Source organism: Homalodisca vitripennis, chromosome 5, assembly GCF_021130785.1.
Source record: "Homalodisca vitripennis isolate AUS2020 chromosome 5, UT_GWSS_2.1, whole genome shotgun sequence".
NCBI lineage: Eukaryota > Metazoa > Arthropoda > Insecta > Hemiptera > Cicadellidae > Homalodisca > Homalodisca vitripennis.
In genome coordinates this window covers 116,329,969-116,343,363 of record NC_060211.1, presented here as the reverse complement: position 1 = coordinate 116,343,363, position 13,395 = coordinate 116,329,969, and the positions used below count along the sequence as shown (strand labels likewise).

General features: G+C 31.5%; 1 protein-coding gene across 2 annotated transcripts in view; it reads left to right on the top strand.

Moving 5' to 3' along the window:
• LOC124362780 (uncharacterized protein CG7065-like) overlaps positions 1 to 13,395 on the top strand; it is a 52,735-nt gene that overhangs the window by 26,976 nt on the left and 12,364 nt on the right. For both annotated transcript variants that reach the window (XM_046817560.1, XM_046817559.1), the window contains 4 exons: positions 429 to 682; positions 3,798 to 4,009; positions 8,849 to 8,913; positions 10,221 to 10,296. In XM_046817560.1, coding sequence (XP_046673516.1) covers positions 429 to 682; positions 3,798 to 4,009; positions 8,849 to 8,913; positions 10,221 to 10,296 — 607 coding nt within the window. The remainder of the gene's footprint in view (positions 1 to 428; positions 683 to 3,797; positions 4,010 to 8,848; positions 8,914 to 10,220; positions 10,297 to 13,395) is intronic.

The window sequence follows — 13,395 nt, the reverse complement described above, 5'->3', positions numbered from 1 at the left end:
ATTTTCACTGACACTGTATATAAAACCCACTTAACGAATGATAGCTGCTGACTACGGAGAGGAAGCTCGATTGGTAGGGCCCAGTGCAACAATGCTAAAGTGGTGTGATTCAGTGCTTGACATAATATTGAACATGATGGAGTGAAAGTAAGGCATTTAATGTACACTGTCTTAGCCTGTGTCAATATGGGGCTGACAAAGTGTTAGGTCGATCAACACATGAACTGATAGCCAGACTGCTCTTATGGTTATAAAGTCAACTGATTTGAATTTAATTTAATGTATCAAACTCACTTACAAATTAGTTTAGGATGCTTGTTGAATTTTGTAGTTATAAGTGAGAATTTAAAAAAATATAATAATCATGACGAAATATTATAAGGATGAATTGAATTATGATAGAATTGTCCTACTTACGATTGTTACAGAAAATGTGGCACTGGAGCCTGGAGAGCCTGTACCACCAGGGCTAGAGGAGGTCATCATTAAGAACTGTATAATTCAGCCAAAACTTGATGCTAGTAAATCTGCACCTCTGATAGGACTTGAGTTCATGATTGAATTGACTGAGTCCAGTCTTGGCGAAGGCACATACTACTATTGCTTGTTGTGTGACAAAAATGGCACAGAGCGCAATATCTTCATTCATTTTACAAGCGTATTCCACTACATGAAATACTTGGTAAGTGTATTTGGTCAGTAAGTTGTTTAAAAAATCAGGACATTGTATTGATGATGACTCCACTTTTCTTTTCCATCATTCTAGTTGAAACTCTTTTAGTCATTAATTATACATTGTTTACATTGAATAGCATCAACTTCAATATCAATACAACTGTGTTTTAAACATTAAAAGCAGTCGCTTTAAGTAAGATTTAAATTAATTAACTTTGAAAGATTCATTAATAGAGTGCAATGCCAGATTTATTATGTATTTAGATTTGTTTGTATTTAGATGTTTTATTGTTATCGCACGTTATTACAAGTCTGGGTGTTTGGATATAATATTTACATTAATATGCAAGGAGATATCAATAAATAATTTTAATACTAGTGTTATCACAAGAAACCAATATTCTATACTCATGCATAGTTTGGACATTTGATATGGCTGGACAATGTGGTGAGTTATTAAAAATATTGTTCTGGTAACTCTAGCTATTATTTTGGATGGGAAAGAGATAGCAATCTTTGGTTTTCACTATTATTTAAGTTTTTTATGCTCTTCAAAATGAGGCGTCACTTAAGAGGGGTTTACATTTTAAAATTTTTGAGTTGCTCCTAAAATCCCGCATTTTTGGCGGACACAAAAGTTTTCAAAATCACCACATGTAACTTTTTTGGGCACCACTGCCCAAAGGATATCTACTTATATAAACTGTAGAACAAAATAGAAATGGGGGTCCTGACTTTTTATTCACTCTATATGCATCAAAGAATTTGTCAAAATCATCATATTTGTTTTTAACATTTGTTGAGATCGTTTGATACAGAATGAAATAAAATATTTGGTTTACTTGAATTTTAAAGTAGCTCTTTACTGTCTAAGAAATCATTGAAAGGGTAATGGACAAAACTTTTATTTTATATGAATATTTACCAGATATTGTAATATTAGTGTCATCAGCATATAAACACAACCAGGGACAACTCCCGGCAATCCGCTCAAGTAACACAAGAACAAGAGAAGTCTTAGGATTGAACCCTGGGGCACACCATACCTGACTGGTTGCAGTTGTGAACATTATTTTGGAATAGTGGTGTAACTAAGACTTAATACTTGGCTCCAATTCTGCATACTGTTTTTGTCTGTAAAATAATATCAAAATCAGTTCAATTATTTATTTTTTTACCTTATTTTAGTTAATTCATTTCAAATTATAAAACAATAATCGATTTGAAGTAATAAGGAGAAATATTCAGTTGTCTTTTCAACTCTTGGATCACTTCGTTTGTAAATTTTCATAATATACAGGACTACCAGCAAAGTATCGATAAATTGAACTCAACAGTGATAGGTCAATTCATTGAGAGAGGCATCTCTGAAATCAAATCATATAATTTACTGAGAATGAGTCTGTTATTTTACCTTTTCGATAAAAGGATAAAAAACTACTACCAAAACATTAAACCGTATCGAAAAATTGATATATTGATGTTTATGGTTTGTTACAGAGATCATTTAATTTTTGTAGCATTTTTCAAATCTGGAAAAACATTCAAAAAGGAATTGCATTCTGTCAAAAAATGTGTTAGTAATAAAGTTTAAATTAATTTTGTGCTCTCCATATAACAGCAAGCATATGGTTATTGCAATAAACAGTTATTTGTGTGAGATGCTCAGTGCAATGAGACCTTTAGTTTTGTGTATCAAGCAATTCATATTTTTAAATAAACATTTGTCAAACTTATGTGTACTAAACAAAACTTTCCCAAGATACATAATCTATAACATCGGATATCCATAATCCATCATCGTTCCTCTCAGCGTAAGGGTTAAATACAATATTACAGTAATGTTGTTTATTTGGTTTATAAGTACTAGAGTATCAGAAATTTTCGACAGGAATTTGAAAAGTGTGGCCACCCTGTATGAACAATTTACAATAACAATTTTTTGTGCAACCAAAGATCGCTTGGCACTATTTTAAATCTACTGAAGCTTTTTCTCTACAAATATATTTTACTTCTACTATAAACCCTACGTACAATTTTATATTTAACACTTTGAGTGCTGGCCCTAAATGACATGTAACTCTGTAGAATGCTGGGCGTTTTTGGTGGTTTTCAAAAATTTATTTAAAAAAAAGTATTTAAGGTATGAGAAAAATACTTACATGCCTCAATTCAGCTTACTTTCGTCTTTCTGTTAACGTGAGATTGTTAGTGGTTTTTTAAAAAACTACACATAAAAAATGTTTTTTTAAAACATATACTTTTGGAAAAAAAAATATTTTTTGAGACAGTTTTTTTATCTAACTTACTAAACTAAGCATATATACAATTATTTACAATGACCCATTTGCAAATATAAACTGTCCTTTGAATAATACAAATCATGTTTTTTATGTTTTGTAGTTTTTTTGACAAAAAACTATGCCGTCATATTGATGCGTCGGCATCACTTTCGCTGTCAGCACTGTTTTCAGCATCTGTAACATAATAATATACTATGTAAAATATGAATATATTTTCATTTTATTCATAAGAATAGAATATTAGTGGAATAAAGTTAATTTATTATAATACAATTTATAGTTTGATTCACGAAAACAATAACATAACCAAACTTTTAGACTGATGTTTATATGATAAACAGACTTACATTTGTACCTGAAGTATGTGTCTAATCTTCTTCCATTAAATCAGGATCAATGTCAGAATCGTCAAAAATACTATCTACACCAATAAAACTATCTTCATCTAATACATCACTGATCGCAACGTCGTTCAAGCTGCGAGAAGCCATGATTGCGACATCGACTGCCGGCTGCAACGAACGTCACGTCAGCGACGTAAACAACGCGACGAAGTTGCTTTGTCATTAAGCTCATACAATACATCTGACGCTTTCTAGCGGTGAATTGTGTTACTAAAAACCGAAATAACATTGTAGAGTAGGCAAAACCCGTTTAAATACGGACAATGTAATATAATACCAATTGAAATGACAACCACGTAAAACTACGGGATTAGCATTCTTCAGAAGTTTCGCCGTTCCGTAAAATTACGGGATTAGCACTCTAAGTGTTAAGTTATGTATGTATTATACAATAATAGGATGTAATATTTTCCAGAGTGTCTATTTTCCTACTGTAGCCCGAAAATTGCAATCTCTTCCAAATAGGAAGGTAAAAAAGAGTTTTGGTCTGCTGGTAACAGAAATTGTGGCAGATATTGAGGCCAAGTATGGACGTTTAAAGCCAAGAAGTGAAACTCATGCAGATTTCCATGCTCCTGGGAGGAAAGATGAAATATTGATGACTATTCGTGATGGACCTCATTTTAAGTAAGTGTCTAAAATGCATGAGCATTAGTTACCTGATCCTTTATATTTATTTTGCAGTGCCAAATGTTTATTTATAGTTAGATACAATTTCAAAGGAAAAACTACCTATCTGCTATTTATTTAGTAAAACCTCAAAGATTTGTAATTTTTTAAATAAAAATTGTTAAAGGTTGAAAATGGATCTATTTTCTGACAATTTTTTACTTTTTATATCAAGAACAATAAAATCATTCCTTTTACCATCAAGCATAATTTTTAATTGAATATGTAAAAAAACAAAGGTGATTTGTTTTGTTAAGATGGCTTTTACTTAAAATATTACTTTATTTACTTTTATTTTCAAAGGTTTTATGTTAATGTTTTCTCTTTTGCTTCAAAATGAGTATACCCTTAAAAAATTTAAAAAATATTTTTACTATACAATGTCTTTTAATTTTTTTTAAATTCAAAGAATTATTTTCTTTTTGTTTGAAATATACTATTATTAGTGTTAACCTATCTCTTGCCTAGAATTAAAGATGTGTCACATGTTTATTTTTTTTTTTCAAAATACAGTTTTTCTATATAAACGATTGGTAAACTAACTCAAATATATTCTATAGTTAAATTCATTATCTAGGCGTAGTATATGTGGATAGCACGCACTTAGCCAGTTCAAAACTATGCATAGTACAAATACAAAAAGCTAGGGCCTAACATTTTTTTTTAACCAAAGCAAGTGGGAAGGATTTCTTTTTGACATGTTCTAAATATTACCTAATCTCTTTATCTTTTGTTTTTGGTAAGTAAAAACAAACTAAAAGCTAAATAATACCACAAATTAACTCAAAATAAATTAAAATATCAACTGTCTGATTTGTTTTTATTGTTTTAATGTCACAGAACACTGTAATATGAAAGCAAGAACCTATAAACAATACATAATTTTTAATAGAATATAAACAATACATAATTTTTAATAGAATATTATCAATTTGTGTAACCTTGAAGTAATTAGTAGCCGTATAGATTTGACCAATAAACATAATAAAAGTACTAATTATTTTTCAGAATCTATTAATTAAGAAATATCTTACATCTATAATTTTGTAATCTTTTACTGTACATTTATTTGCATTTAGTGTATTGAACCATATTTTTGATAATCATGATCCACATTAATAGTAAATAATATGTCTTTTTTTCTGCTCTAAAATTTGTTGCTACCTATATTTTAATCAAAACAATGAGTGTTCCGATTATATATTTACACTCCACTTTTGTGATATTCATTGAGCATACCTGGCATGTGTAGCATGTGAAGTTCTACTAGGTTACACATGTCTCACCTTATGATTCTGCTACAATATGGTAAAGTTTTTCACTTCAATTTTTTATCTGTGATATAATTATTGATTGAATTTTAATAATACAAGGGCTAACCAGAAAGTAGATTATGTTTCGCTTTGTAGCCAAAAGGAATAAAGCCAATGGCATTTCTCCATTCAGTGCTATCCAGATGTGCTAATGAGAGGTTTCTGTCGCTACTTGTTGTTTTACTATAGCAGTTCAAAATGTGTAACGCAATTGAAAATTTCATGAGTTGTGAAAAGCGGTAATACGGTTTTTGTTGGCTAAGCACAATAAACCAATTAATTGTGATTTATCGCTATTGTTATTACTGAAGGTGGAGTGCATCAGTGGTGGGTTAGGTTTAAAAATGTCCGAACTTACATGATAAACAAAGTGTACGGCCAAGCATTGTGACCAATGAAATTGTCTCTAAAGTTAAAAGATTAAAGAAGATTGCTGTATCACAATAACAGAACTCACTTAGTTTTCCTCAAATTTCAAGGAATTTGATAAATAAAATTATTATGCAGAAGTTAGATTACCATAAATTTTGTACAATATGTGTTTTTGCACGTCAACGTCTGACCACACACAGCAAATCGGACTTGAGTCCGATGCTTTTACCTGGAAGATATTTCCACATCCACCTTACATCCAGCAACTACCACTGCGAAAAGGTGTGACTTGTTGAAGTCTCAGGGGGAAGAATTTTATAACGTTGGAATTTCAAAACTAGTTCACCACTATGAAAGTGCCTAAATTTGTATGGTGACTGTAGAAAAATTATATTTTAGTACCATTTTATAATGTATATAATACAATTTTTTCTTGTATTTTATTTATTTTTTACATAAAAACTTAATACACTTTCTGGATAACCCTTGTATTATTGTTGTTTGTTGTTTTAGGTAAATGCCACATGACTATTTATGATTACGTATTATAAATATATATATATATAATATATATATATAATACTTGCTCCCGGCGGAGCAAGTACTTTTTGCGATTCAATGTTTATTGAAATTATATATATATATATATATATATATATATATATATATATATATATATATATATATATATATATATATATATATATATATATATATATATATATAAAATCATATGATGTCCACAAATTACTCAAAACAAAACAAACAGAACAAAATTTAAAAATTAATTCAGCAATACAGCACATTTGTTAGTTACAATTAGCTGATCTTTAATTAGCTACTAAACAAAATTTGTACAGAGGCCCCAAATCTGTGTAAATAACAATTTATTTATTGACAAACACTTACATTGTACTGAATTACAACATTTCTATACACTTGTCAGTACGTTTCGCCAACACTGTCTATCTCATTAATTGCATTGTTAATGTTTGTCTTCAATTCCTGTAGAGTTTATGAGGATTGCTCCTGTAAACAATTTCTTTTAAGTAGCCCCACAAAAAGAAGTAAAGACTAGACAGATCAGGGGATTGTGGTGGCCACAATCCTGTTGAAATTATTCTCCCGTCCAAAAATCATGGCATGCCCATACTAGAGTGAGGTATATGGCAAGTGTCACCATCATGTTGCAGCCAGCAGTAACGCTCATCCTCTTGCAATAAGCCTATGATCTGTTGTATAATGTCTTGATAGAAGGCAGCATTCACAGTTGTTTCAGAAAATAAAATGTTCTATTATTCTTCGTCTTGTAACCGCACACCTTACTCCTATTTTTTGTGTGTAGGGGAGTTTTGATGAAAATATGCGGGTTGTCAGTACCCTAGATCCGGTAGTTTTGGCTACTAACATAACCTCCATGATGGAACCAAGCTTCATCTGTAAAGAACGCTTGATCTAAAATGTCAATGTTGCCTCTAATGAATGTCTTGAACCATTGGCAGTAGTGAACCCATTTGACACTATCAGCATCCTTCAGTTCATGGAAAACCTGCAATCTGTATGGATAGCATTTCAGTATTCTTCTCACAGCAGAATAGTCTGAACCTAATGAAATGTTCTTTTCCCGGATTAGTCTTTGCAAATATTTATGTGGAGATCTCGTAACTGATGCTCTAATATCTTTAACGACCTGCTGAGTTAAAACTGACCACTGTCTGCCACAACAATTTTCTAACACTGAACCTGTTTCATGAAACTTATTAACTAACTTCTGTATTACACTTCAATTGGTACTTCTTTTTCAAATTTGTCCATGAATCGTTGCCGAAACACATCAGGAGATTTCATCACTAACTAAGTTTCAATCACGAATACGCGTTCTTCAACAGTTAAGTGCATTTTAACAAACAACAATGCACTAATATGCATCCTAACTCACTTTGTTCAAACATCAATGCTTGACCTTCACTGGTTCAACTGCAATACACAGGGATTAAACAGCCATACCCACTCCAGCTCCAGTCATACCAACATTAGAAACAGTATTTATCCCATTTCACACAAATATAGGCCTATGTATTCTCCCAAAAAACATTAATTTTTACAACCTAATTGGCAATGGGGCCTCTTTTAAGTTCAACACCCTGTAACTCGAGTAGTGTATTTTAAATGAAGGATGGTGCTCAACCTTTACTATTCCGTTATTATTTGTCATAGTGAAATAAACTGGTATGAAAATGTTCAAATAAAAGTAACCCATATTTCACTACCCTTCTAAATGTGTCATAAAATCTTCAATTTTAGAGTTATTACAGTTTGAAAATTGTGTATGGCCACCATTTTTAAACCTGGATGATATTTTTCTGAAATATAAAAAAAATATTCTGATATTTTAAAAATTAGGTCTTAATGTTTTAAATGTTTAATTTATGAAACATTTTGCAAAGTTGGAACTGTATACTTTTATTCACTAAAATATATATTTTCCCCCTAAAACACAGACAAAAGCAGACGATAAATGAATTAAGGTAGAACAATACTTTATAAGACATATTTTACCTAATTTTGATTTAACAAATCAAATGGTGAAGTTTGATAGAGTACTTTATGGACACCCTTTTTAGTTACTGCAATGTATTTGAAACAAGATGTAACAACATTAAGAAACTTGAAATGTTAAGACAAGATATAATCTAATGGGTTTTTTAACTTAGACGACCAAGCTGCACTCTAATCAGCGACAAATATAATTTCAAACAGTTCCTCTGACCTAAGTTGGATGAAAAAAGTATTTTAAAACAAAGGTGCGCCCAAAATGGGTTCTAATGATCAATTTTTTAAAATTTTAGAAATGCATAGTTATAAATAAAGATAATATAATAAAATAATCTCAGCATTAGAACTCATAATTTTGTATTCATATAAAAATATATAATTATTGGATTATCTACACAATGTTTTAACAATTACAATAGTATGTAAGCAATCAAAAAATAAATTAACACTCGTTGTCTGGGATTAAACGCAAGGTCATTGAGAGGTACTGCACCCTCTCAAGAATGTTCGCCCTTTTTCTGCATTTGAATTTCTTTAATTTCAATTCTGTTTTCAGAGAAACAGATGGTGAACTGTTTGATGAGAAAGCAACTGCAGAAAATGTGGACAAGAAGAATAAAGGTAAGGAAGAACACATTGTTATATAGTAACTAAGAGTATACTACACTAAATGGTTTTATTTTTTTACCACTAAAGTAAATCTGGCCAGTAGGAGTGGATAGTTTAAAGTTTCACACCACACTTAGTAATGATAACATTTTTTTTAGATATGATGAACATATAGTTTGTATATATATATATATATATATATATATATATATATATATATTTGTGTATGGATGTGGCAAATGTGCAGTAATGCACGAACATAGACTTTGGAATTTTTGGAATTAGGAACTGCAAACTAAATAGTATTTTTGAAACTGCAATAATTTGTTTCTTTTTTTATCTATCTACATGCTTTATCACAAAGTACTACAAAATACGTAGCAAACACGAATTGTAAACTTGGATTTGATCTACATTTTTTCATACAGAAATAATGTTATTAACACATTTAACACATTAACTGCGGTAAACGTACCGTACTGCTAATCTGGCTGTCCTAAATACAAAATATGACTCATGTCACAGTGAAGGTGTTAACAACGTAATCTGTAGCTATATATGTATCATATTTTAAACATTGGTTGCGGTGGACGTACTTTACTGCTAGTCTGGCTATTCTAAAATCGAGACATGATTCAAGTTGCAGTGAAGGTGTTAAGCGATTGGTCATTTATTTACTGCGAATCAGCAACTGTCTGAGAATAAACATAGCAGAAACATAGATACTCAATCATAAATGTATAAAATAAGAATTGTAAGCAAAATATTATTGTTCTAAAAACTGTGATTATTTTATCTATGTATAGGTTTACATATACAAAATACAACATAACACCTTTTAGCAATCGGTAATTTATGTACTTAGTAGTTGTCCACGAATAGCAGCAGCAGACTCGTGATGATGCATGATCATAAATACATAAATTACAACATTGAGCAGAGTATTATTAAAATAACTACTGCAATTATGTTAATTATCTATAGACTGGATTCAGTCTATTCGTTATTCAGCTTTGAAACATAACTAATTGTGATATTGTGAAATCGTGTTTTTGAAGCGTATTTTAAGAACTTCTGTTGGTTCTATTCATTATTTCATTTGTAAAATATTTAGAAAATCAGTATTGGAATGGAGTGAAAAGAGCCGCCAAATCAAGAATCCTCGATACCACTAAGAGTTGAGGTATCGAGTATTGGAATTGACTCATCCCAAAATTATTTCTATATTCACAGAAAAAAGAAGAATCACTCAAAATTACTAACCAACTTAAATTATAATCTAACATTAAAGTTACCTAATACCAGTTGGGCGGTTACAGAGTTGTGTGCACCTCCACCTCCTTCGAAAATCGAGGAAACTGGAAAACTTGACGAAAAAAAAGAGCTTACTGGAAGGTAAGTTTGAACATTTAAAAAATCACAAATTTGATTGTGCTATAAACCCTGTGAACAACATCTATTACACAATCTATGAATTTGATTCACAAGGAACTCAGGTTATCTTTGTAGGAATCCTCAAATCATACTGGAATAATTGGGGATGAGATGACGAACAAAGCAGTAAAGAGAACCCTCAATCTACTTATCTATGCAGACTTTGTATCTTTCTGCCTTAAAACCAGTCAGTCAATATAAAAGACATTAAAAGGGGAAAAGTTGTTAGTCAGAAAAGTCAGATAATAATCTCAAGGCTTTCAAAGACACAGTTGTCGTTTAGGTAGCTATTTGTCATTCAAGTAGCTATTTGTCAGTCAAAAATGAAGGGAGGAAATGGTGTTGTACTGACTATTCTCTGACTACTTGTACATGTCTTAAGAGTTATTCATAAACTGTGAGGGATCTCCGTTTTGTACTGGTTTTTGACGTGGCCCTTAGTTTTCGGCACATTCTCCTTTAAGAGCTGGCTGTAGTGAATTGAGTTTTGCCTAATAAATATAATGTTAAACTTCAAACACTTTAACACTTTATTTTCATTGGAACTATGGGAGACTGTTATAATGTTAATGTATAATTAATATGCACTACCATAATGTGAGTGTAATATTTTTCTTTGATAATAATCTAAATGTTTTTATCTCCTCACCAGTTACCACGACACACTCCAATTATTCTGGTGTAGGAGAAAAGTTTTCAAAATGCATAGGTTAATACATTTCAACAAAACTGTTACATGTTTAATTAGTTACAATATGATAGGGAAGTTTATTGAAATTAGTAGGCCTACAACATTATCGAAATTTTTATTTAAGGATATTATTTATTTGAATGTGTCATCATAGCACTACTGAACCATTAACGTCTCTTGGTGATTATTGTAGAAGTGTTTCAAATAATCACAAGAGAATTGATCAAGCAATTTGTATTGTTGCATTTTTATGAACAACTGATTTTAATGAAACAGATGATTACGACTTTTCATAAGATACAGCTAATTTCAATGTAACAGACAGATGATTATTGCTTATAAAACAATTGTATAAACACAAAATAAAGTAATTATCTGTTTATTCGTACTGATATAACCATACAACCAATTTTGTATTGGAATTATATAATTATGATGCTTATTAAATGTAACATTTATTTAATCAAACTTCATGTTGATTTTAATCCTTTTTGTTTAAATTTACTAAAATTTGATCACCTTAATCTTATAAAATTAAACACATTTTGGCATACTAACTAGAATCGTTTACCGGACCTATGGATTTTGGTACACCAAAATAAGAAAACAGCTAGATCACAAATCTAACACTGAAGATGGTAATCCATTAATTTCAGACAGTTGTCGAAATAATGCACAAAATCAAGAACGAAGCAGTAAAAAAAATATGTAATGTGCCAACAACACAGAGACCTCATGTCAGCATGTCCCTACAGGTGGCTAAACATAGAAGAAATCTCAATGCAATAACACCAAGCAATAGAGCCAGCACCAATCCAAGTCCAGTAAAAATATCAAATCCGCCTATAAGCAAGGAACCACCAATGAATGCAAAAAAGAGAATGGCAGGAGAGAGTTATGAAGATTTCTTCAACAAACACATTCAATTTTACAAAGAGTTACTAAGAATTGCCGAGACAAAAAACCCACGATAACGATAAAAGACAGGCATAAAATCTAGAACTCGAGAATCATCCCTTATTACCACATTGTGAAGACCAACAAAACACAGCACTTGAAGAAGTCACCTCAACCAATAATCAGACTATCTCCAAGACTAACCCAAATTCTCACAATTTTTTAGGAGTACTTCAGATGAAAAACACCAAAGAATGACAGGAAATACACTTACTGTTCTCCACCAAAACATTGACAGAATCTCTAATAAAATCGAGCGCCTTAATACTTTCCTTACCAGCTTAGAACCGGATCTCGTAATCCTAACGGAACATGGACCAAAATAAGGAAATAATTGGAAACACAAGGCTAATAGGATATGTGTTAACTGCAGAATTCAGCAGAGAGCGTTATCGCAAAGGGGGGAGTAGCTATTTTCTGCAAAACCCACTTGAAAGATGATGTTGAAATACACAACACGCATGATCTCTGTGAGGAACTGGTCTGTGAAGTAGCGGCAGTTAGAGTGAAACTTGGAAAATGCTGCATTTTTCTTGTTGGAATTTACAGGAATCAGGGAAACATTGAAGCTAGTCTTGGAGATAGTCTCAGATGTCTTAGAAAGTATTCCAACAAACAATCCAATAATCATCATGGGGGGATGTTAACATTGACAGTATAACAAAAAATCATGAATACACTCTGATGAGGGATATGTTGAGCGGACATGATATCCAGAACTAGACCTGCCACCAACAAGAATAACGCCAACTTCAGCAACGTCAATTGATTGTGTCTGTACTAATATTACGCTCAAGGACCTCAATGTAGAAATAGTCAACACTGGGATATCAGACCACACAGGTCAACTCTGCACAATCAACTGTAATAGAAAATCACCTCCACCGCCCACTATCGAACAAAGAAATATGTGAACGGAAATCTACTTCACCTGAAATATTATCTTAGGCCAGCAAGACTGGCCAACAGTCTACCATGCAAAGGACATAGAAGAAAAATACAAACAATTTTCAAAAAATACTCCTAAACTCAATAGACTCTACATGTCCATTAATCAGGTATAAAATTAAAAAACCCAAATACACATTGACTGACCAAATTGCAATACACATGAAAAGACAGTTTCTCGAAGCACAAGAAAGGTACAATATATCAGGAAGTGAAAATGACAAATTGATAATGTCACGGCTCAAAAAAGACTATGACTTGAGGCTGAAACTCCTTAGGAAACAAGACCATGCAGAAACAGTATCAAGGTCAGATAACAAATCAAAAACTCTTTGGCAAATTATAAATTCTGAAAGGAAATCAAAAGATGAGAAGTCCCTACCTTTAGCACTGGATATCCACGGAAAACATGTACAGGAACCAAAACTGATTGCCGATCACCTTAACACGTTCTTTACCAATAT